A 26607-nucleotide genomic window follows, 5' to 3' on the forward strand; every position below is an offset into this window, starting at 1 on the left:
GAAAGGATTACATGTATGGGAGCCAACTACAGCAGCAGCCTGGAGTTCTGTTTGCAAGTCAATTACATTTCAAATTAAAAACAATAACCTTGGAATTGTTTATTTATACAGTGTCAGCGATTTAGAGCTTAGGAGTCAATTAATTATTCTGCTTTTGATTGTCACATTGTCTGCTGCCAGTGCTTCCCAAAGAGAGGTGCTTGGACCACGGGGGGTCCTGGAGGCAAAATGAGCAGTAGTTTAAATTTCACTTTTATTTCCCTCCATTGAGTTTAGAGGATTTGTAGGGAGCTTCCACTCTCCTGACCCCCCACCCACAGTAGAGACAGTTACATAATTCTGCACTAACATCTAAAAACTTCTCAGCCAGGTTCGCTTGGGTGAGGCTCTTTATCCAAATGAGTTCCATGGTGTAATGTGGAAGTGTTTGGGGAAGTTTGGAAAGCTCCGGTCTGGTCTACGCCTATCCCTCCTCTCCCAGCCTTGTTTGCCCTCCTCTCCCCTCCCCCTGTCTCTAAGTCATGATGGCGGAACTGTAGACTTCGGGACGAGCAGGAGTGCACCGCCCGTCCTCGTTTCGTAATTGTATATACTAATCTATTTATTCGGCCAACTTTCTCTCTCCCCCGAAATGACCCGCTGGATCCCAACTAAAAAGGAGAAATACGGCGTCGGTAAGTTTGCTCGACCGCGATGTTTTGCTATTTGAACCCTCGCTGCGCTGTGAGTAACAACTTCTCTGCTCTCTGCAACTTCACCAACTTCAAGGGAAAGGGGGCTCTGGTGGCGTCAAGTTGGGTGCGACTCTGTTGTTGATACATGGGGGATAAACACTGTAACTAAGCAGGGCTTTAAAAACTGTTTCATGCCAAGGACCCTGAAATAGATCCGCATTATAGACCCCCTTCTGGTACCCTGTAAGATTTTTCACCTAGCCTACTGTACTGTAGGTGGGGAGGTAAAAGTGGGGGCATTAAAACCAGGAGTCCAGTCAACATAACAGTGGGTCTTATACACTCGCTCATTGAGTTAAGCTTTGAATGGAGTTGAATGGGGTAACAGTGAAATTAAATGAATCCTCATTTTGCTGGAGGGTCCCTGAAAGCCCCTCAAAGACCCCCAGGGGTCCCAGCTTGGCAACCACTGCTGTGACCCACATGCTGTTGTGAGACTAATGTGACTTGTATGGGCATTGGTGTGTCAATGCTAATGGCTGTGATTAGACAGGGCTGAAATGGTTTTTGTGCATGTTGGTAATGAATTATGGTTATTAAACTGGTTTTGTTTTCCTTAGAACTTTACAGTGGGAAAGATTTTTTTTATTAGGGCTGCAAGGGCTTGTAATGAGGTGTGGCCTAGTCACCTGTGTGTGTGTGTGTGTGTGCATGCTATCAGGTAGGCCTCCGCGCCCTCAAGGTAAATCGGTACAACGGTATATGAGGAATCCCTTTCCAGTGTACTGTAGTGAGTCAGTCGTCGGTGCAGGTTGGGTGGTTACCATACTGACTCAACACCGAGTGCAGTCGAAAAGCTGGAATCACTTTTATTGCTTTCAGGCAAACATGCTTCCTGGTGTGCAGCAGATGCAGTTCACATGAAGAAAACCCCTGTATCTAGGGATGCAGGGGATACGCCTAGCATTCAGCTAATCCTCTGACTGCTGGAATAGGCGTGAACCAGAGCCCTAGTCTCAAAATGTCTTGGCTGTAATCGAACCTGGATCCTCACAGCGACTTTACCCCAGCTTTTAGAGAAAGTCTGCTCAGTTGCTGTTATGAGTGAAAACATGTTTTTTCAGATGTTGCAGGTGTGTATAGAGCACTCCACAGCACAAACACTCCTCCCTTGGTTATATATGACCTTCTTTTAGCATCTTATGCTGGGGAGTTTTCTGTCTTAATCCTTTTAGATCCTGGTACGCCGTTCAAAACTGTTGCTCTGTTTCTGTAGACTATGCCATTCTCTTGCCATTCGCCTCAGAAACAGGGTTGGTGTCACTAATACTGTACTTAATCCTTTAAACGCCATCGGACCCTGTACCAGGTCTTATGCTTTTAATCCGATTAGTAAAGCCAAGCTCTGCTCACATGCAGGCAACTAAATTTTGGATGACAGAGGAGATCCCAAGGTTTCTGATAATATCAATTATATCATGCTAGCTAACAGGGAAATGTGGATAATATGGGTCTTAAGATATCACAATTTTTAATAGTGATGTTGTGACACCACCATAACAGGATAGCTTCTCCGTTTTCACTTCCTGGAGACAAATGAAGTACTAGAAGCTCAAGTGAAGTACTATAATCAGTAGATGAAGGTCGGTGCACTCTTTGGTTAGTTTGCTTTATTGCACCTCTTTTTTCACATTATTCATATCCATAACTACATTCCATGGCTTTGTAAGGGGTCATATAATGGTATAAAAAGGTTTAAAAATAGTGTCAAATAAAAGTACAGCTACAATACTTACAATGCATCAGCATAACAGTACAATCAGGGACCAGTGATACACCGTATTTATTTTGACCCCACCTTTATTGAGCACATTGATCAAAACATTTTTCCAGGAAGTCACTTCCAGTTATCACAGTTACTGATAGAGAGGGCCAATAAAGCTAATATATATGACATTATTATTATTGTTGCATTTAACTGACAGTAGTAAATCCCTAGTGTTTGCATATTGTGTGTTTTAATGCATGTTGTATCATGGGGTTTTGTTCTAGAATTTGCCCTTCTAAACATTCCTTGAGATAAGCCTTGAAAATGTCTAAGTGGCTTGTATTGAATTGAATGTTATTTAACATCATTACATGAATGTGCCATGAAGCTCTTATGCTCATAATCAGGCATTGTGGATGTGTTAATTGGGTTACAACTTCCACTTGATGATGTCATGCAGAAAAAACACAACGTCCATTTTCACACAAATGCTCAATACCAAATAAGTTTCCAATAAAACCACAAATTCTTGCAGCTTAAAGCTCTTAAAGTACGCCCTGCAGATGGTACATGCTGAGCGGGTATCTCATTTGTTCCTAACTCAATGAAAACAATCTGAAATTGTTCAGCTTCCCAGCCTCCATAGATCACAATCATCATGTTCCTGTTTGTTCATCTTCCAATGTCAAACCTGATTGCTGCCAGTAATTTAGAGATAAGTGTTGACCTTGTTCTCCGTTTTGATGAACTGGCCAAATGGTTGGTCAGTCAGGCTTTTGAAAGCTGAGAAATAATTTCAAAATACGGTGATTTAATCATTTTACAACCTGGAGAAAGACATCTATGCTATTATTTTTCCTCATTTAGATAAGGCTATTGTAATTTCCTCTCTTTCTGTGAAAATGTTGCGGCAAGGTTTTTAACCAGAATAAAAAGATGAGACCACATTGTTCTAATTTTAGCCTTTTTACTGTATTAGCTTTGAATTTTATCATTGACTTTATGATTTATTGATAACCTATAAGGGCTTATGAGCTGGAGCACAGTTTAAGATCTTAGTGCAGATCGTTTTTGGCTGTCTAGACAGTAGATGCAAGGCAAAAGGCTTTTCGATCAGGGCCTTTATGTTTTGAATGGCCTGCCTGAGGAGAATTGGCTCAAAAACTAATTTTAATAGACTTGCTTTTACCTAATGATTTGTGTAGAGATACCTCTACCCATTTTTGGTAGTACATGACATTATTTGAAAATCCATTATGCCTGAATACAAGCTTCATAACAGATACATGGTACATTCTTGAATATTGATTCATGACAAATCAGTTTTCATGTAATAGCCTTCCTCATTCATTGATTCAGTCCTAAAAACTTAAAGCCATTTTTCATTATGGCACTTTTCATGTTCTCTGCTTTGCCTTTGTTTTATAATCTAGTATGTAAAGTGCTTTGTTTGACAATTTCTGCCAATGAAGATGATGGTGGTGATTATTATTATTTTGTTTAAAGTCCAAATCTGTGGTTGCAGCATGGCACCCTTCAATGAGACATGTCTGCCCCACTTCTGGCTTTGTTCATCCATTGATTTATTAAATTAAAGATTATTTTTTTCATACTCATAATTGAGAATCAGCCTTGAAAACAGAGTACGTTATATTCAAGCTCCTGTTGGTTGCTAGACTCTACATCTAGCATAATTGTGTGATTTGTGTGTTTTGTCTTTGCCAGAATTTGCAATAGGCTAGTTGTTTTGTGTGTTGTTTTGTGTTTTCATCACCCAGTCTCTCTTCATATACTTTCTCATTAAGTTGTTCTTATGTTGAGGGGCTGCCAGTGGCTGCTGAGACCATTCACCCGTGGTGTTCTTTAATTATTGGTTAATCCAGTTCTATGATAACCCATTCACAGTGAATCAGGTTTAACATTAGTATGCACATTAACTCGAACCTGCCAAGATGGACGTTTTATTGCAGTCGTACAAGAACAGTTTTAAGCGCAGTATTTCTCGGATGTTTACAAGTTAAAGTGGAAAATAGTGTGTCATAGAGTTGCACCACTGAGCTGTGCTGCCAAGGTCCAGACTGTTGCCTTTAGTTTAGACAGTGTGGCATCACAACATGCTCAACTGGGTTCTAGCCATTGGCATATTGCCATGCTGTTGCCAGGCCCGGACACTGTGTCAACTTGGTGAATAGACCATTGTCACTCTCGGCATGACCAGAGGCAGATGTCATTTCTTCAGTGCGCATTTAACTCAGGCATTGTTTCTGGCAGCACAAATGATTTCCAAGTGAAAATGAAGACTCTTTTTGATGAGATTTAACAGTATGTCAATAAGCTCTATTAAATAAATCATTCACATTATTATGTTAGTGTTAAAGGCCTGAACATTCTCCTCAAGTTAAGTCAAGTTAATTTATTCATATAGCCCTTCATCACAAGCATGTGCCAAAGGACTTTACAGAGAACGAGGCTACCTAAGTCTAACTAATCAACAATTAATCATCACACAAAATGATGCAATAAAATAAAACACAAGGAAGGAAAACAAAGCACAAGACATAAAATGGCACAATATTGTTTGTTTTTAATTATATGACATAGGCTACCATTCCAGTGATGTGAGGTACGTTTTGACCAAGCAAAAACCAGCGTATGGTGTTATGGTGTTTCTGAACTCCTTAACCAGGTTTCTGATCTCTGTTTATATAAAACTTGTGAGGATGAGGGATCTCACAGTAAGGTGTCATTCAGATGAACCTGTGCAGAGGATCGTCCCAACAACATGCAGTACTAGGCATGGGCCTAGCCTAATATTTTAAGAGCCCAGAAGCTGCTTACACAAACATGCAGTAAGCATAGTCTTAGACTAATAATTGTTTCCCTGTGGAGATCCCTGTCTGTGCAAATGTGTGTTTAGAAAAGCTGGAAAAATCTATCAATGAGGAGGAACTCGTGGAGAGACAAGGTTAGTCATATTCAGTTTTTCGTCAAGTTTTGGTATTCAGACGGAGGTGTGATAAGCTGAGCCAGTTGAAGCGTGCTGTGAAATCTAGCCTCCAGCAACAAGCATTATCACCATGCAAGTCAGGGCAGAGCTCTGCTCATACTTCCTCTATCTTGCTGTGAGAATGGGTGTCTGCGCGGTATTGCAGCTCCCTCAAGTCATGACAAAGACCTTTGCAACAATATTGTTTGTGAGGGTTTCTCTTTTGCAACGTCTTTCTGGTTAGCTGTGTGTGTGTGTGTGTGTATGTGTGTCTATGAGACACATTCTTGTGTGATCCCTCCCATACATGTCCTTTGGAAAGTTGAAAAGGAGACAGAGCTGCCTCCAGGAAAGCTCTTAGGTTAACAAACTGAGTATGAATGTAGGGAAGGGCAGGGCACACTGATGACCCAGTTGGCAGCAGCAGGCCCTGCAGAGTGTAACTATTGACCAGAGGCCTCAGTGGCTCAGTGATAGCAGAAGGAAAGATGTGATGTAAGTTGCCTTAAAGCTCTGTTCCTTACTGTCGATATTGTGACAAACCTGGAAACTACCTGCTCCGGCACAGTCCATTTGCTCTAATGCTGAACACAGCCTCGGGGCATCAGTTTCAATCTAGAATCATTAAAATGCTTTAGAAGTTTGAGTTGCACAGGCCTGCTGCACAAACACACTACTTACCCGGTAGTTAAGAAGAATAAGACCAGGAATAAATCAAAGATCAAGATCCTTTTGCAAGTCCAGGTTCTGGGAAAAAGGGGGATGAATTGGTTTCCTTTTCCACTGAGAGACTGCAAACCTCTGATCCAAAACCTTTTAAAAAACAGACCCGCTCTTCTGTGCATTCCGCGATTGAAATGGGATTTTGCCTTTTTCTTAATCTTCTGGACCTAGACGGGGAACAAAACACGTCAGTCAAAACAGTTTTTGTTAATAGTACAATTGCTGCATGTTTGTGTGTGTGGTGCACATAATGAGACAGTCCTGCTTTGTTCCTTAGCAATCTACAATTATGATCCCAGAGGAGAGCAGGAGCTGTGTCTGCAGGTGGGGGACACGGTGCACATACTTGAGACATTTGAAGGTGAGTGAGCCTGAACAGTCAACAGGCCCCAACATATCCCTCTCTTATTCCTTCTCCTAGCAAGCTGGCACAGGAACTTCAAAATAGATGCTGAACTAACCAGCACTGTGATCAATATGTTATGCATAATGTAAATGAGTCTGCAATTTAGCAGATAGCGCTCACGACAGCCTGTACTGTCACCACTCCTGTCTCCTTCGCTCCCTCCCCCTCACTGTAATGTGTATCAATCTTTTATCTCCTCAGGCTGGTATAGGGGCTACACACTACGGGACAAATCACAGAGGGTACGGGCATCATCAGCACCACATTATCCTATAACAAGATTTATTGTTAGAATATATACTGTTATTAACTCACTCTTTCCTTAGGGCATTTTCCCAGCTTCCTACATCCACTTAAAGGAGGCCACCGTTGAGGGAATAGGGTGAGATCATGAATCAGTAAACATCATATCAGCATGATGACAATCCACTTTGCTTTTTGGTTTGCCGCCCCACCTTGTCATTTGCCAATAACGTAACAGCGCACTTGTAATTATAGTAAGTGAGGATTCAGTAGTGCTTTTCTTGGCTTTTGGAGGGAAACGATCCAGCTATTTATATCATGTTTAGGAATGCACTTGAGTTTGTCCAAATGATATGACATGATTTGTGAGTGATGCGCCACTTTTCCAACATCTTATTATTCTCTCCTTGTGGCTGGTAGCCAGCAGGAAATAATTATCCCAGCAGATTTACCCCTGGTGCAGGAGCTGGGGGCTACTCTGCGGGAATGGGCACAGATATGGCACAAGCTCTATGTGGTATGTGTAGATTACCTCTCTCTTATCAGTCTCTCTGCTTCCATACAGTACACCACTCTGCTCCTCACCACTTTGACTCTCACTTTTACTTGAAGATATTGTTGTTTTGAATGTATTGTTGATAATGCATGGTGTCTACCTGTTTGCCTGACAGGCGAACAAGACTACGCTGTTCAGGAATGTTCAGCAGATGGCTTACAGCCTCATCGAGTATCGATCTCAGATAGTGTCAGGAACGCTGCCCAAGGATGACCTTGTAGAGCTCAAAAAGAAAGTCACAGCTAAGATTGATTATGGAAACCGGTATGAATCCCACTGTCTTTCTGTACCGCAATGAATTGCATGCTGGCATAAACGCTGTTGTAAAGTTTTATGTGCTTGAGTCATGGCGCTAAGATTATGCCCTTGTAAACTCATCTGAGGCAATTTGACGCTCTGTGTGGCTCAGGATTCTGGGGTTGGACCTGGTGGTGCGAGATGAAGCAGGAAACACACTCGATCCGGACTACACTAGTACGGTCAGTCTGTTCCGGGCCCACGAGACCGCATCCCGCAGCATTGATGACAGGATACAGGAGGAGAAGGCATGATTGTGTTTTATTGATACTATCAATCACTTACCTCCGTAGTGTTAGCTGTCCATTTCAATGAACATCTGTGTCCATGGTCTATTGCAGACACGGCTACAAAACCTGGAGATGAGGCGGCAGTCCCTGTTCAGTACAGTCCACACCTACAGTCTCCTCATGAACCTGAAAAACTTTGTATGTAACATCGGAGAAGATGCTGAGCTGCTCATGTCTCTCTACGACCCTGACCACTCTGAATTCATCAGGTTAGCTCCTCCCTTTTCTCTTTATTCAGTGATTAAACTATGACTAGCTTATCTTAGTTGAGTTTGATTCAGCTTAGTTTAATTGTTGGACATTTATAAGTCACTCTGTCGGTCGGTAGGGTCAGACCAGAAATTTCTAGAAACCCCACTGCGCATATAGAGCCGCAGGATACAGATATACAGAACCTGAGGCAGCCACACAGTGCTTTAGCTCACTTGGTACAGCAGTGGACCTTCATGCAGGGATCCCAGGTTCTTACCCGGGGGTTGGCAAGAGATTCAAACAGAGTTTGACTCTTAAACCCAGCAAGCACTGAATGTTTACATTATGCTATTTGATATAAGATCAGAAATAGGACTAAATGAACAGATCATTGATTAGGCCTATTCATGAACATCCTTATTAGTGACTTCACAATCTAAACAAATATAGGCTGACTTTAGGCTACCACAGCCCCAATAAGGTAACCTGCACCAATCTGGTCACATTTTATCAGGGATTACGTGCTTGTTTTAAAACATGTTAATAACACAGTTAAAAAACATTTCAAACCCCATGTTGGCAAGCTTCCACCCTGCTGAAGTGTCCTTGTTCAAGACACTGAATCCCTACCAGCTGCAGGCTGCTGCTCTGTAGCGGACCATGACCTCTGACCTCCCTGGAGGGCAGCAAGCATAAAGAGAATCTCCCTACAGGGATGAATGAACTGTCATATTATTAAAAAAATGATTGCTTCTCAAAATTTTCTTGACGCTATGCATTTCTTCTCTAGATACGCCAGCAAGAATAATGCATGGGTTTTTGAGTCAGTTTTGTTGTATTTTTGTATTTCTATATAAGATATGCATTGGATAGACAGATTCCTAACTGTGATTGTTATTTAAATTCATACAGTGAGAACTTCCTGGTGCGCTGGGACAGTATGGGCATGCCTAAAGAAATTGAGAAACTCAACAATCTGCCTGCACTTTTCACGGTAACTGAATCCCACCGCACTGACTGTAGTCCCTCTGCTTTAGATTTAGTGCAAAACAGTCGCAATGCTGCCTGAAATCTGTGACAAAGAAGACAATTTGCCCCTGGATAGCACCTAATTTATAGAGTTTTTACTGAGTTGCTCACATTCATGACACATCTTGGATATTTTTAATACATTTGCCTCCAATGCATATTGCTGCTGTTTGCATGGATGGGTGCTCCTCCTAAAACTAGTAGCTTGCATGTTTACCGCCAGGAAATGGTGAATCAAAACATGAAAAACCACATTCATCAAGACAAAACGCTTGAATTACATAATTGCATTTACTTCCTCAGAGCTCATAGGTCAAGAATCTGTTGACTTACACAAGCATCCAGGACAATAAACAATAAACAGTTTGGAAATGATAAGTTTGAGGGCTTTATTTCATGCATTTCATTGTATTACTAACTGCTTCTTGGTACATTGGTCCAATACATTACTGGGCTCCTCTACAGCTGCAGCCATATGATATGCCATATTGCCTGAATGCACATAAAGATTGAATGTTGAATGTATATTTGGTCCATGGATCCCTCCTATAAATCATCATGTTTGTGTCCAGGACCTGAGTAGCAGTGACTTGATCAGACAGCGGCTCTTCCTGGTATGTCAGATCATCAGAGTGGGCTGCATGGAGCTCAAAGAGGGCAAGAAACACACCGGAGGACTAAGGAGACCATTCGGTGTAGCTGGTGAGATGCTTTTCAAATGTCCCCATATTTGCAAAGCTGTTAAAGTTGCATAAAAATTAAATCACCAAACTACACAAAAATGTATTCTTGCAATTTTATGTGTAGTTATGTTGAGGCCTAAAAAAACGAAAGATTGTGTGCTGGATGAGATCGGAACACCTGCTTCCTGACCTGGAAAATACCCCAACTCTGCCTTGGCAAAGTAGTCAGTGGAAATTGGTTTAGCAACCGTCTTTTTGTTTTTGGCCAGATGATTAGTGGGTTTGATGAGAAATGGTTTCCTCTGGTGTCCCAGCAAATGGAATGAAACCAGAGTCAGTAGGAATGCTTAACTCAGAAGTCACATTATTCGTAGCCAGGAATAAAAAACAATTTAACAAAAGAGCTGGGTGGAATGCACAATTCAGCGGCGTCACCCACTGCCGACAGGAGATCAAGGACCCTCAATCTGTCTTACTATTCTGGCTGTCCATGGTGCTAGGCAACAGGTGAGTGAGATCCAAAAACTGGTTCTGCTATTGAAGAAAATACAGTCTCCAAAGTTATAATGAGAAAATTAAATTTCTGAGATATTAAAACTTGGAACTTCCTCTTGCTGTAGTTTTGGCAACAACAACACAATTGCATTGCAACTAGAAAATTAGCTTATCCTTGACAACAGTCTGCTGCCATGCCGTGACGCTCCCATTGTCTTTGTCATTGCAGTGATGGACATAACAGATATCGCCCATGGGAAGACAGATGATGAGGACAAACAGCATTTCATTCCTTTTCAGCAGTGAGTCCTTTGATATTGTCACACACTGCTTATGCTGTTAACAGGCTCAACCTTGCCTTGAAACCTAATGCAATTGATTACAAATAATGGAATGGAATTGGAATAGGATTTGAGTTACATTTGCTCGCTGTTTTTCATCACATTGTTTTAAAGGGATGCAATTCAACTTCCCTGTGTTACATTTCAAGGACGAGCATGAAACCTTTTGCAATACTGTGTGTTGGTGCTTCTCAAAGACAGGCATCGAGGATGTGTGTTCTTATCAGCCGCACAGTGGGGGGATGAGGATGATACACTTTCACAGGGCCCCTAGATGGAAGGAGCCCCAAAATATCTTGACTGATTGTCAACATCAAAACCACATTTAACCATGATTTCAGGACCCATGTGAAACTTCACTATCCATCTTTGTCAGCAGTGGAAAGTCCATCTTATTGCTGTTTGAGTCAAGATCCATCTCTATTAGATGAACACAGTGGTCAGCGTATTCACACAGAGGTGACAGCAACCTTCACCTCACCTATGTTTGCTTACTCTTACCTCTTTCTGAGTTCACTGTGACCTCAGGAGAAGTCACAGACCAAAACAAATATTTCTGTAGGATAGAATGTTTTGATGAACGTCAGCCAAGGTTCATCAAATGTTTTAATGATTATTTTAAATGCTAAATCATGGTTTTTGAGACATTTTTCTGACCTGAAATGCAGAAGTCATTTTGCATCTGCAGGGCTGTACTCAAGTCTAGACTTTGGCACAGTCACTGCTTACGCATAGTACTACTCAATTATGTCCCCTAAAGGCTTGAGTAAAAGTTTCCTGGACATGCAATTTTCTTTCTGCTCTACAATAAATAGCAAGGGTCTAAGAATCCCATTGCCTCTGCTGAGTGTCTCAGAGACTCATTGTAACACAGAAAACCTTGTCAAAGTTTCCAATCTTGTGAATCTCTTGGTATATATATTGCCACAACACTCTGTAACTTATGTTCCACTTATACATTCTATCATGAATGGGTAAAATAGTCCCGAATGGTAACAACAAGGCCATGCAAAGGAAAGTGAACAATGAAAGGTGGAAGTTTTATGATGTGAAATATGGTGAAAACCTTTATGATGTGAAATATGGTGAAAACTGATATTTTCTTGTAATAGCATGACTCAACCAACCTGTATTGTATAGACTGATGTGTACATATAAATAAGTTTGTACTTTATAGGCCTCAGTTCCTATTGCTCTCTGTTCCATCGTCCCTAACCTCAGATTTCCTAGCATTGCCTCTGCAACTTACTTGTCCACCCATTTGTTTGTCAGCTGTCAGCAGAGTTAGCAGCAGATTTTTCTTTCTCTCATCCTGATTCACCTCTCCCAGGATAGCTATGGAAACCTACATCCGTCAGAGGCAGCTCATCATGTCTCCGCTCATCCCATCTAGAGTCATAGGAGAGAACGAGCCGCTCACTGCTGTCTTCAACAAAGTCATTGCCACTCGGGAGGTCAATCACAAAGGCCAGGGTAAAATGAAGCGCGCACAGACACTGCGTCCCCTGTGATTTACAGAGGCTCGCTCTACATCAACCTTTTTTTTGTTTTGGGGCAAACAAATGATGCGTGAGGGTCTACAGAGTCTATGCTTTCTGTGTCTGCCTCATTGCGTTTCTTCATGTGTTTTGCTGGCAGGGCTGTTTGTGACCCTGAAACTCCTCCCTGGAGACCTCGGTCAGGTCAGGAAGGACTACCCGCACTTTGTGGACCGCACCACGGCCATCGTCAGGAAGATGGGCTTTCCAGAAATCATCCTCCCAGGTGCCTAAAGTCTTTATTGCCGGATATTGCACTACAGACACTGGGGCGGGGGGGGCGGGCGGGGTGGGGGTGGGGTGTCATGTGCATTGTAATTGCGTACAAAACCGTGAGGGTCGACAAACGGCTCGACACATCCACCTGATCTTCTGTTGCTCCTTCTCCAGGAAACGTGAGGAACGATATATATGTGACCTTGCTGCAGGGAGAGTTTGATCGTGGCAAAAAAAAGACACCGAAAAATGTGGAGGTCATAGTGAGTGTGCATGATGAAGAAGGCAATCCAATGGAGGTACGATGCCAAATACATTGTTATTGGACTTAATAATACTTTTGCAGGGTTGATTTTTATTTTGTTTGTATTTATCCTTTCAGACATCTTTTGCAAATTTGATATAAATATGTATTCTTGTAGGTCAAAGTTGATTGCAAAAGAATCCTGGAGTAAATTGATATTGTTGGTTATCATGTAAACAAATTTCCTTCCCTCTTGCAAACTCTTGCAGAAAGCAATATTTCCTGGGGCCGGGTATGATGGGATCACAGAGTACAAGTCTGTCATCTACTACCAGGTTAAGCAGCCTTGTTGGAATGAAACAGTGAAGGTAAGCTCACGCACAAGACTCACGCGTGCTTGAACAAGACAAGAGTAGCACAGTACTTTGCCCGTAATATCTCAAGTTCTCCAATTACTCCCTCAAATGGATTTGCCTAAATATAATGAAATAATCTTCTGGGGTAGATATTGGCACAGAACGTGCTACTCATGCAAATCTCACACCAGATAGTGCTTCTTGTATGCTTATAATCCCGTATTCACACTCTCCTCAATCCCCTTTACTTTCTTCCCTTCCCCCCTGGTAACAAGGTGACAATTCCCATTGAAGATGTGTGCCGCTGTCACCTGAGGGTGATGTTTCGACACAGATCATCCCAGGACTGTGAGTGCCTTATTTGTCTGACAACCAGCTACATGTAATCCTTCCACCAGGGTAAACAGGGCTAGAAGGGCTGTGCGTGGGTCTGTTCTGGTGTGATGTTCCTGTATTTCCTTCAGCTAGGGACAAATCGGAGAAGCCCTTTGGCATGGCCTTCGTCCGCCTCATGAAAGGAGACGGGACCACTCTCCGAGACGGCAGGCATGACCTGAACGTCTACAAGGTGCGCTTGCAGAACTCTCTTTTTCTATTTGTATACATTTTAATACATTGAGCTCATCCTTAAAATGGGCAGTGTATTGTTTATTGCTTTTATGTAATTACACAAAAAATTGTGTCTTTGAATAGCTGACAGTGGGTAGATGGATTATGCATGAATCTCCCCCCAATCAATAAATATGAAATTACATCCCCATCGATCAATATGCTTCATGATTCATTCCCCATTTTCTGCATTTCTTAGGTTGACATGAAAAAGGCAGAGGATGCAAAGGTTTATCTCACCTTGCCAGGGACCTGGGCTGAAGTGGAGGAAAAGGAGAGGCAAACAGGGAAGCAGTTCCACCATTCAGGAGTGATTCCTATGACTAAAGACAGCTTCCAGATAGCCACGCTCACCTGCTCCACTAAACTCACTCAGAACGGTACCGTAGGGCACCATTTATATCTTCCAATCTCAGAGCATAGAATCTGTGATAATTAAAAAGAGACGTCCCGTCACAAGTCATCTTTAAGAAATGCAGCAGATTCTACCGTGGATAAGTTGTCCTATGCCACCATTCTTGTTCTTTCCCTCTCCCCGATTGCCTTGAAATTCATTTAGCTGATCAATTTTGCTGATGTGTTGATGTTGATTGAAGCAGATTTGATTAGACTTTCAATATTGAAATCTCAAGCTTTTAACCTAATTACCATAAATGATGTTCTAATGGACAAATTGTTGTATCTATCTTTTCTGATGTGTTGATGTTGTCCAGTGGATCTACTTGGCCTGTTAAACTGGAGGTCTAACCCTGAGGATCTGGACCAGAACCTGCAGAGGCTAATGGAGGTCGAGGGAGGGGAGATCGTCAAAGTGAGTCCTCTTCTTCCCAGATTGCGCACTAAATATGTAATGCGCTTCTATATTTTATAGATGTTTTATAATGCCCTTTAAATGGCACCTTTTATAATAGGTTTCTGTTTTATGCACAGTTTCTCCAGGACACACTTGATGCCCTCTTCAACATCATGATGGAGACCTCAGAGAAGGACACCTATGATACCCTTGTGTTCAATGCCTTGGTTAGTTCTGTAATACTACACTGTCAGTGGGCAATGCCTTTTCCCATAGGTGTCACTGCCATGATAACACACCATGCTATCATTAGATAAGACTCTGACATAGCTTCCTCTTTTTCTTTCTAATCAGGTATTTATCATCACACTGATTGGGGACATCAAGTTCCAGCACTTTAACCCCGTCCTGGAAACCTACATCAACAAACACTTCAGTGCCACTTTGGCTTACATGTGAGTCTCCCTTCTGTACTTTTCCACCTCGCACTCCTTCATGCTGTGTATTTTTATCGCTTCTTTTCTCCTTGCTCTCCTCCTCCGCCCACGCACACAATTACCGGCCGACCTTGATGCCTGATGCCTCATTCGCTTTCTCAGGAAGCTGACCCGGGTGCTGAACTACTACGTGGGCCACGCGGAGGAGCCAGTCCTGACCGAGAGGCTGTACGCGGCGCTCAAGGCTCTCAAGTACCTGTTCAGGTTCATTGTACAGTCCCGGGTCCTCTACCTAAGGTATGAGCGGTGCCGCGGCGCAAGCATCCCGTTCGCACTCAGATATTAGAAGGGTAGTTTGGGGTGACGCGATGCCTGACCTTGTTGCTTCTCAGATTCTACGGGAACAGCGAGGACGGAGATGCTTTCTTCAACTCCATTCGCACCCTCTTCCTCTCCTTCAACACTCTCATGGACAGACCGCTGGACGAGGGAGTGAAGATAAAGGTAAACTGTGGACGTTTGACTGGCTTTTTTGCTGCCTGACCTTTTATTGGCAGGAACTTGGCAGTGTGAGCAAGGTGATGAAAACGTTGCCAGCTCACATTTGCAGGTTTACTGTATGTTACGAGAGAATGAGCTTTAAAGAAATAAAACTAAAACTAAAACAAAGAGAAGTGAGTGATATTTTACCCCATGCCTCGATCTGATGGGACCTGCTGCTTGGCTTTTTCAGGGGGCGATATTGAAATACCTCCCCAGCATCATTAATGACATCCAGAGCGTCTTTGATCCCGTGGAGCTCAGGTGACTATCCCCAGGCTTTTGCACAAATAGGAAATGATAATTACCTGTCAAGTCTCAGTGCAAATTATCATGTTTTTACTTTTCAGTAAAGGAGGCGCTATTCTCAATTCTCGCTGCTATAAAATCAACCTGGCATGCGTGCTTGCTTTTCTTAGTCCTAAATGACAATAATTATTAGTTGTCAAATGTAATTATAGAATTGTCATTGTTGTGTCTTAACTCTTTTCTTACATTTTCTAGTGTTCTTCTCACCAAGTTTATTGAGAGCATCCCTGACTCGCAGCTTGTGCGTCAGAAGCTGGGCTGCATGTGTAAAATGGTGGAGAGTGACCTTTTCAGGCAGCCAGGTAGGCGTTCTTGTGGATCAGGCAACTTAATATAATGACATTTCACACGAGATGAAAAGGGAAAAATTGCAGCTCCAGCGCCAAATTACACCTACATACAACGTTTTCAATGAGCTAGATGATGGCCACTCTGTTTTCTCCCCTCTGTTGCCGCAGATTGTCGAGATGTCCTTTTACCACTCGTCACTGACCAGCTGAGTGGGCAATTGGATGATCACTCTAGTAAGCCTGACTACGAAGCCTGTGTCCAACTACTCAGCACTGTGTTGGACAGCCTGGATCGCAAGGACGTGGTGAGGAGTTGGAATTAACCAGTACACACACACACACACACACACACACAGGGATCATGTGTTTGATTTGTCAGTATTCTGCCACATGTCCACGAAATTAGTGGCAACTGTATCTGTTGTTTTGTGTGAGCAGGGTCCGACCCGGGGGCATGTTCAGCTGATAATGGAACGGCTTCTTCGCAGGGTGAATCGCACTGTCATCAGCATGGACAGATCCTCCCCTCTCATTGTAAGGCACAGTGGCAATACAGATGAAACATATTCTTACTGATTTCAGGTTTTAATCTCAATGTGACTTCCTAGTTAAATAAAGGTTATATATATTTCAATATTAATAATAAAAACATCAACAATAGCAATGTTACTATTAATACACAAATCTCAGAGTGCACCTAGTTCTTCATCTGCTAACAACACAACAAGGAATATGTGCTGTGAATAGACACCAAAGAGTAAAATACTGTGTTTTGAGGGGATACTTCGCCGAGAAATCCTGTGAGTAATGGTGTGACTCCTTTGTGGCAGGGCCACTATCTAGCCTGCATGACGGCCATCCTGAAGCAAATGGATGACATGCATTACGCTCACTATATCAGCACCTTCAAGACCAGACAGGATATCATTGTAAGTGTCCCGGTTCCTCCCCTCTTGGCTACATCTTGTCCTGAAACATCTCATCAATAACAGGCATTAAAGCAGCCAGACCACTTACGGCTCCTTAAGAGAATATTGATTATAGACATTTCATGCAATGGATTGGACTGACATGATGAGGATGTCACTGGACTTCCATTGAGCCGTGGTAACATAACATTGGCCTGACATGTAGTAGCAGTGCTTCGGATTGGCTTGGGTTGGTTAGCATGGTGGTATCTGTTGGTGGGTCTTCTGGGTATTACATTTTTTTTTTACCAAAAATGTGCATACACATGCAGTAATGCAACTGCTCTGCTCCTGCCCTCAGGACTTCCTGATGGAGACATTCATCATGTTTAAGGACCTAATGGGAAATGTATTCCCTGCTGACTGGATGATCATGAACCTGCTGCAGATGCAAGTCTTCCTGAGGGCAATCAACCAGTACTCCGAGGTTCTCAACATGTATTTCCTGGACCAGACGCATTTCGAACTACAGGTGGGTCTCCTCCTCCTCCACCTTGTTAGAGGTCACATTTTTTATTCAACAGAAAATCAAAAGCCAGTGTTATGAGAAGGTAATTATGCTATTAATATTTGAAAACCCTGCTCTCCTTGCAGCTGTGGAATAACTACTTTCATTTGACCGTGGCGTTCCTCATCCACAAGTCACTGCAGTTGGAGTCCTTCTCTCAAGAGAAACGAAATAAGATACTGAACAAGTATGTTCATTTACATTCGTTAAATGGATTATTTAAATGAAGAATGTATGATTTTATACAAATCAACATTGCTTTCACTTCAACATGCATTTACAAAGTGATTTGATTTAATTTGCCACAGATATGGAGACATGAGGAAGGCCATTGGCTTTAAGATCAGAGATATGTGGTATAATCTCGGTAAGTGTTTTGCACCATCCCAGTAAAACTGCTATAATCAGAGAGTTTTGTGGAATTGTTTATTCAGTGTCCGGTGGTAATACAAGGAGAATAACAAGACAATATTTTTTTATTGTCCAGTTTCACAGAGCCTTGTTTTTTTGTTTACCGCTTTATTAGTTTTGTCTTCTGTTTGAGAAATGAAGACGCGGCTTATTGCCTTCTCAAATCATGCTATGATATTTCTGGATGATTATGTTGTGCTTGTCCCTCAGGCCCCCACAAAATGAAGTTCATCCCTGCCATGGTGGGTCCCATTCTAGAGGCCACGCTGGTGCCGGAGCCCGAGCTGAGGAAAGCCACCATCCCCATCTTCTTTGATATGATGCAGTGTGAGCACAACTTCAGCCCCGGACGCACATTTGAAATGGTAAAGAGCTGTCTCGAAATTTCAGTGCTTTGGCATTATTGTTTAAATTCACTCCTGGCTAAATATGACATTTGTGATGTGTTTTTAATGCCCCTCTTATCTGCAGTTTGAGAACGAACTGATAACAAAATTGGATCAAGAGGTAGAAGGAGGCCGAGGGGACGAACAGTACAAAGTCCTGCTGGAGAAAACGTAAGGCAGATCAAACATGCACTACTTCTTTATACTAAAACGGATTCTAGTAGTATTATGCACCGATCAAAAATCCTCCAGTCCTGTGTAACACGAAATCCACATAGGATTGGTTCTAAAACACAATAAAGTTCTGTCAGATTGTGTTGTATTTTGAAACCAGTCCTCTAGGATCCAGTTGAACAAGATGGATGTTGGAAATACAAGAAATCTCTAATCAATAGAAACCCCACAGAGATGGGATGTAGAATCCAAAATGATTGTAAAAGCCCTGCAAGACCTTGGTGCTCTGATGAAGGCTTTACGCCGAAACGCAAGGCCAGAATAAAAAAAAAAAAGGTAAACTAAGACCAGGTATTGCTGTTTTGGGGATTTTTGGAGTGCTGCTATCCCATGTTTTTCTCCTATAGGACCTCCACCAGAATCTAATATCCCCGTCAGGAGAAAGTCAGGCCTTGGGAAATTGAGAGCTCAGAATTAGCTCTGTTACAGTTAGGGAGTAGTCTATGAAGCATATTGTTTGTGTGTGCAGGTTACTGGAGCACTGCAGGCGCCACAGATACCTGTCACAGTCGGGAGAGGAGCTGGCTCTGCTGCTCAGCAGCCTGCTGGAGAATCTCCTGGCGTACCGCACCATCACACATGACGAAAGTCCCGAGCACCGCATGAGCTGCACCGTCAACGTGCTGGTACGTCCCGCACCCAGATTAGCTGACCGAAGGGTTAACGCTCGGGGGGTATCTACATATAACTATCACCTGTGCTGTCACTGCAAATTGCTTGAGACAAAATGTTTTCAAGAATATGCAATGAAGAAAAACCTTTTGTTTTTTTTTTTGTGCAGAATTTCTACAAAGAAAAGAAGAGAGAGGACATTTACATCCGGTGAGTCAGCCGAAGACATGCTGTTTGTGCACTGATTTTTGGACCACTGTGCGCCTAACTGATGTGATGTTTTTGTAACTAGGTACTTGTACAAGCTTCGGGATTTGCACCTGGACTGTGAGAACTACACAGAGGCAGCCTACACTCTGATACTACATGCCGAATTACTGGAGGTGTCATACACAGTTTTTTTTTTGCAGTTTAATGGAGATTTTATGTTTGAGCTGTTGTTTGAGATGTTGATTCATGGTAATGTTCTTCCTCAGTGGTCTGACAAACCCTGCGCACCCCATCTGATTCCCCGTGATGGGCAGCATGTGTGGACCCAACAGGAACTGAAAGAGAGGCTCTTCCAGGAGATCATATGTTACCTGGACAAGGGCAAAGTGAGCATTAACCTCTCCATTTGAAATCCCCCCTCACTGTTAGCAGTGTGACACTTGTGAGGCAGTAACTTAAACACACACAGCCACAGAATAGGAAACTTTGGTTTATTCACCTCCCTCATGGGCTGCTATAAAAGTATAGACTAAAGCTAGTGAGGGGGGTTTCACCCAGAACAACCCTTGGAGACAGATGGCAAAGTCTAGCCTGTGCTGCTGTCTTTTCATGTTCAAGATTCATGTCCGTTTTTAATTGAGTGATGCACACGTCTTCTCAGATGTGGGAGAAGGCCATTGAGTTGGGCAAACAGCTGGCCAAGATGCACGAGAGCCACATGTTTGACTTCATGGAGCTCAGCCAGCTGCTGGTAAGAGGACTTATTCATAGTAATTAGTCGTACTGTTTTGTGATGTGAACAAAATGACATCGCAGCTCATTAATAGTAACAGAATTAGTCCGTTGACTGTGGTTTAGACAAGAATGTCCTGCCAACTTTTCCAAGCCTGCGTACAGTTGGTTGAAAAAAACTACTGGAGGAAATGGAGAAGAGATAAGAGTGTCAACCCTTTTACTCAACTCAGTTCCTCCCAGACAGTGCCTGCTGATGCACTGGTGTTTGATGTTTACTCACACTGAATGTATTATGAACAATCTATTTATAAAACTCTTACTGTAAATAGTTTATTATGATTATGCCGCGTTAAATCCTTTTTTTCATTATAACCTAAAACGCAATGAGGCGATCCACTCTCTGAAAATGTTATTGGAATGAATTCATTGTGAATAATATCATCATTTTGTTACCACTAGCTGATATATTGGAACATATATGCCTGTTAAGCAAGATATACTACATCCCTCCCATCCTCTTTCTCCACTGTCACAGAAACAGCAAGCCCAGTTCTATGAAAATATAATGCATGCTATGCGGCCTCAGCCTGAGTACTTTGCTGTGGGATATTATGGCCTTGGATTCCCCTCCTTCCTCAGGGTAAGAAAATGATTACCCCTTTCAATAAATACAGATTTAGAGTAAGAATAACCCTCGTGCACCTCTGCTTACGCAATGAGCTGGCTTTTTAAAACGTTTCTTGGGGCAAGGTGCAATAAAGCTGATAAAGGTTATTGGCTTCATAGAGCTAGACGTTAAAGCTTTTTGATGACACAAGAGAATGTCAGAATAAATATCGTCCTGACGAGCCGTTGCAGAAGCACACCTGTCATATAATGTGGAATATAAGTCAGTATATCTCGAGCATCATTGAAATGCTACCATTTTATTGTGTTTCACGTTTTGTGTTACAGAACAAGATCTTCATCTACCGCGGCAAGGAGTACGAGTGGCTGGAAGACTTCAGCTTGAAGCTGCTGTCTCAGTTCCCCATTGCAGTCCGGATGACCAGCACCGCGCCCCCCGGGGACAACATCAGCAACTCCCCAGGACAGCGTATCCTTAGATAATATGTCGCACAATGTCTGCATGTGCAAAGAGATGTTTTTTGATGAATAAAGCATTCAAAATGATTCAATACAACTTGTCTTTGACTGCTATTCCACAATGCCTGTGGTCTTTATCCTTAGCTGAACTTCACAGACATCCAGTGCTTTACTGTCAAGCCAGTCCTCACTGTGCCGCACCAGTTTAAAGACAAGGGGGTTCCAGAGCAGATATTAAAGTGCGGACCAGAACACTTAATGGCTAATTTATTTTCTCATGAAGATCCTGGGATTTATTGTACTCCGCCTGGTCGAATCGCTAACTCACTCCTGTCCTTCCTTGTTCTCTCCCAGCTATTACAGAACCAATGAAATGGACCAGTTCCAGTATTCCAGGCCCTTCAGGAAAGGTGAAAAGGACCCAGACAATGAATTTGCAGTGAGCACTGTTTTTTTAAATTTATTTTTATGTTTAAGTAACAGGCTCCCAGAACTCATAAATTCTACAAGTATAAACAGGCCTGTGTTTACACTTCCCTCACGCTGAAGACTAATAAAGATATTAAAATGTCATCCCTTAATATATTTTCATGTTTTATGCCGCCCTACAGACCATGTGGATTGAGAGAACAACCTACATCACCGCCTATCGCTTCCCAGGAATTCTCAAATGGTTCGAAGTCAAATCTGTCTCTGTGGTAAGAAGCAAGTCCTGCAACCTGGATGCTCACTTGAACCACCATCTTGCTGCTTTTGTTGTCTTTTCTATCGTCCTTTCTTCCTCTTAAATATCTCCTTTATACATCCTTGTGCAATCCTTGTCTCACTTGGCAGGAGGAAATCAGTCCTTTGGAGAATGCCATAGAAACCATGGAGATGGCCAATGAAAAGCTGAGCAACCTGGTGCAGCAGCAGGCCTGCGATCGCTCGCAGGCCATCCATCCGCTGTCCATGATGCTCAGCGGCATCGTTGACCCTGCTGTCATGGGCGGCTTCTCCAACTATGAGAAGGTTTGACTCTTTCCTGTATTTTCAAGAATAATTCAGTGATCATTTTTGAGTACATTGCATTTATTTGTTGAGCAAATGAGGTTAACACAATGTGCTGTGGTATTATAATAGTTAGTAGTAGGAGTAAGAGTAGGAGTATTGTATAGATTAGTACTTTGTTTCTAATTTGGCACATAGCAGGCCAGGTCCAGGTCTAGGCCAGATGTAACCTGGAAATAATGAACAACCACATGGTGTGTGGGCTCACTGCCCAAAACAGATAAAATACTTAACAATACATATGCAATACAATAGAAATACAATACTCTGCTAAGAGATTGGTCAAATAAGAGGCAAGTTATCATCCAGTTTTTCAAGTTGCCATACAAATTTCAACAGAGCAATTAATATGCTTGAAACTCATCACTGGGGTAAATATCATCCCACTGAAAATACCCGTTAAGCCAAGTGATGATATTTCAGTGTCTGCAGAAAATAGCCATTTCAACTAATTCCTATGTGAAATTTGGAAAAGAAGCCATTACTTGAAATATCTTACCAAACACAGTTCAGGGGGAGTGCAGTTGGCTCTACAGGACTTGGTCATTATTTTGGAGAAGAAGCTGCTGCTATTAAAAACTGCTAAACTACAATAATAATATAACTGCTGAATAACAAAGCTGCTAACAATAATACAAATGTGAAAATCTCTTTCTCATGAACCGGAGGTCTGACTGGCCTCAGGCCTGCTATGTGAGCTATGTAATTGTATCCGTAAGGGAACCACTGGCCTCTTTGTCATGCTGTGGAAACCTGTTCAGTGTTGCTTGCAGCTATACTTTAAGCATTTACTTTGATGAGTGTATTCAAATGCTACCCAATTGCCATCCTGTGTGTGTGTGTGTCTCTGTAGGCATTCTTTACAGACACCTACATCCATGAGCACCCAGAGGACCATGAGCGCATCGAGGTCCTTAAACATCTTATCGCCCTGCAGGTGAATGCTTTGACTGTCATTGTCATTGACTCTGGCCTCGAACGCACGACACGTTTTGTAATATTTGAATGCCCTCCTCCCCTCTAGATCCCTCTCCTGGCAGATGGGATTCGCCTCCATGGAGAGAAGTCAACGGAGCAGCTGAAGCCCTTACACAACCGCCTGGTGACTTGCTTCCAAGACCTTCGGGAGAAAGTGGAGAAGCATTATGGCGTCATAACCTTGGTGAGTTGCCAGTCGCAAACTCAATTTAATGTAAGAGGGTGCCAACTTAAGCTATTGGCTCTCTTGCCTCCCTATCAAACTCATCTCATTCAAAGCAGAGTGTACATTATATTGCTGCAGGACCATAAATCTTCCTTTAGCCAGTCCACTGCGACCGGTGTTTTGCCTGTCATTGTGCATCTCCCCTGCCAAGTTTCCCCCCCGATGATGCTTAATCCCATTTGTGTGTCCCAGCCCTGCTCTCTCACTGAGAGGAAGAAGAGTCGCGTGGGCTCGGTGGTGATGCCCTACATCCTGTCCTCTACCCTGCGCCGCATGTCCACCGTCTCCACCCTCTCCAACGCCTCCTCGGGCCTCTCCAGCGGCTCGGCGTCCTCAGACGGGCCGTCCCGCATTTCCTCCCAAGAGTCAGTCCTCTCCCCGCCTCCTTCCCCCCCCGCTGCTTTACGCTTTTGTGCTTTTCCAAGTTGTTGCCTGAGTTGCTGTGTTGCTTTCACTACAGGGACCGCTTTCTTCAAACAGTGTGATATGTTATTTTTCCCAAGTCTTGCGCATGCCAACAGTATTGTTTGTCTTTCTCATTGTGTTTCTTTTTGCATCTCTCTCTGCCCTGATATTCACTAGCAGCTCCTTGTTGTCCCGTCCCAACGATCGCAGGGCCTCGGTTTTATCCCGCTCAGAGGATGACAACAGGATCAGTAGAAAGAACAGGAAGGAGTGGAGCGTGAGCAAATCCCAGGTCCTACTGGAGAGGCAGTCAGATGCAGATGAGGTAAGACCTTCGATTCAGGCACACTTAATTCCTGCTTTTTTCATCTCGGCGTGCAACAGACTGTCACTCATAGAACTGGCACTGGATGCTGCAACTGAATACATAAGTTGTTTACAAGTCTCGGAGATCATATCCTGATATTAAGCTTTTCGTGTGATTCAGTTGTGAATTGGGAATAGCTCTATTTTGCTTGACTGCTTTATAAGCGGGCCTGTATTTTTGTTCTCCGGCTTCATTCCAGACTCCTCCAGAGAAGCAGCAGAGACCCAAGAGTTTACAGTTAGGAGACCGGCGGCTTACCCTCTCCCTGTTCCAGGGCGTCTCATCCCAGCTCAGCCTGTCTAACCCTCTCAGCCCGCTACCTGCCTCTCCACACACACCGCGCAGCTCCAGTGCGTAACACATCTGAACAAACACCTCACGGAATATCATCATTTTATTTCCTCTTTTAAAAAATGTACCTTGCACACACAAATGGAGAAGTAACATTCCTACCAACCCTGTCTAAGCACATCCTGGTCTACCTGGCTAATCAGGTCACACACACACACACACACACACACACACACACACACACACACACACACACATCCCCACATACACACGTGCGATCTGAAATGCTTTTATTTCCTCTCCTCTCGCAGGTTATTCGTCGCTGCTGAGTGACAATGACGCCAATATCATTGACACCCCAGGGACACCCCCACCCATGCCTCCAAAGAAACACCCGCACGAGATTGACAACCCCCAGTTCTCTTCAGAGGTAGAAAATAGCGAGAAAATAGCACCCCCTCACTAATGCATATTCAATGGCATGTAAACGTTAAAATATTCTGTTTTCATATTTTTTTTTTTCCAAAGCCCTAACGTGAACTCTCTCCTTCCTCTCCTTTCCCCCTCAGTTCATTCCTCCGCTACCTACGAAAATTGAGAGCAAGCCTCCGCCGCCGCCTCCTAAAACGCGGAAGTCTATGTTCCCCTCGTACGAGCACAGCCCCCAGTAAGGAGACACCTACTCACAGGCCCCAAAGTCTCGCTAATTCTCTCATCTGGCTGGGATGAAAGCACGGTTTAATTTGCGGTATTGTAGCGCACCACAATACGGCACAGATACTGGACCGTCTACGTGGGACGGATGTGAGATTTAGAGCGGTAAAATAATTCTGATACAAGCTACTAATAATTCCAAGAAGTCCTTTGTTCTAGGGATTCGGCTTTTGTTTTGTTTGTAAGCCTCAAGGAAGGATATGTGTGGGGTTATTGTCTTAGGACGGTACTACAGTACAAGAATGGATACACCATCTGTGGTACATAAGGTCACTAGAGCCTTGGATTGAGGTGCTCTGTATATTTTTGAAAAGGTAACGAAAAACAGTGATTCCATCCTTTATTTTTTTCCTCAAGAGAAGTCAAAATGATGTACAATGAAACGGTGTATTTTTCTATATCACTTGCTGGGAAAAGGAATGACCAATGCTGCAATGTTGTATTTTGTTTTTATGTGTTGGATTGACACTGGATGACTCATTTTCCCCCTACCTGTTCACTGGCATTCCACAATAATAGAACAGGAGAGAGCTGCATTAGATACTAGGCATTATCAAACCTTTATTTACAATGAGCAAGGGCAGGGAATAAAATGTATAGAATGTAATTGTTATTTTAAGATTTAGTTATTTTGTGGCAGTGACTGACTGATTTTATCCATAGCAATGCTGGTCTTTGGTAATATTAGGACTGCACCCATTTTTCTAAACCGCGATGTTTCAGAGACACTGGATGGCATACATGAATGTGATGCAGATTGTGCATTTGTTTTGATGTTTCAGATGAACAAAATACTAGATCTAATGAGTTTTGCTTCCCAGCTGCATCACGTTGATGTGTTCAGTGGGAGTAATTTTGCTTTTTAAATAACCTTAAACACTGGTACAAGCAGAAATGCCTTCAGAGTTCACTTTATCAGTTTTGTATTTCAGGTCCTGGTACATGTCATTTTTTCTTTTTTTATTGATGCATTATTGAATACTTTAAATTATTGTTATTGAATGACTTTTGAGATTTTCATTGTTTTGCACACCCAAGGTGTACAGAGATAGTTTATTTTTAAGCAGATTAATTTGAATCTAATCTCAATATACGGTTTTATTATTTGCGATTTAATTTTTTTTTTTAAGAAGCAATAAAACTTATGTGCCTTCAGAATGCTAAATCTATGCATGCAAGCTCTTTTGAAAATGATCAATTTGAATCCTTGAAATTGCCAGTATTTTAGCTTTTATATTTCTAGATATTGCAAGTTTACAAGGGAATAACTTTTTTTACAGTATGCATTTCCTAACAAGGATCATAGAAACTTTATACAAAATATTGTGTCATGTTAGCATGACACAATATAATATGTTCTTTTCATGAACAAGCCGAGACTGTCGACCAAACAAAAATAAAGACTCATTGA

The 26607-nt window shown here is 42.6% G+C and overlaps 1 protein-coding gene across 3 annotated transcripts; it reads left to right on the forward strand.

The window, feature by feature from the left end:
• The first annotated feature begins 524 nt into the window (after nt 1-524).
• dock5 (dedicator of cytokinesis 5) lies at nt 525-26607 on the forward strand. 3 transcript variants are annotated; one of them, XM_071533732.1, is made up of 51 exons: nt 525-674; nt 6429-6512; nt 6759-6799; nt 6884-6939; nt 7221-7317; nt 7472-7620; nt 7766-7901; nt 7995-8152; nt 9048-9129; nt 9737-9866; nt 10572-10644; nt 12014-12156; nt 12322-12447; nt 12612-12736; nt 12951-13049; nt 13313-13385; nt 13502-13605; nt 13846-14026; nt 14360-14457; nt 14577-14666; nt 14794-14894; nt 15039-15173; nt 15269-15380; nt 15610-15680; nt 15921-16027; nt 16184-16320; nt 16454-16549; nt 16846-16944; nt 17285-17455; nt 17578-17678; nt 17800-17858; nt 18113-18267; nt 18374-18459; nt 18992-19148; nt 19304-19344; nt 19427-19517; nt 19611-19730; nt 20006-20095; nt 20615-20719; nt 21034-21175; nt 21323-21404; nt 21520-21604; nt 21777-21863; nt 22000-22176; nt 23069-23152; nt 23240-23377; nt 23612-23784; nt 24002-24149; nt 24391-24541; nt 24794-24912; nt 25052-26607. In XM_071533732.1, exons 1-51 carry the CDS (start codon nt 632-634, stop codon nt 25151-25153), a joined length of 5610 nt encoding a protein of 1869 aa, XP_071389833.1. In that variant the 5' UTR covers nt 525-631; the 3' UTR covers nt 25154-26607. The 3 variants fall into 3 exon arrangements, with proteins under 3 accessions (XP_071389833.1, XP_071389842.1, XP_071389849.1); XM_071533741.1 differs by having other exon boundaries at nt 24005-24149; XM_071533748.1 differs by having other exon boundaries at nt 23612-23748; nt 24005-24149.

This window comes from Centroberyx affinis, unplaced genomic scaffold (genome assembly GCF_046629955.1).
Source record: "Centroberyx affinis isolate AG114_WGS23_722 - 3 ecotype Tasmania unplaced genomic scaffold, CSIRO-AGI_Caff_v1 ptg000168l_1, whole genome shotgun sequence".
NCBI lineage: Eukaryota > Metazoa > Chordata > Actinopteri > Beryciformes > Berycidae > Centroberyx > Centroberyx affinis.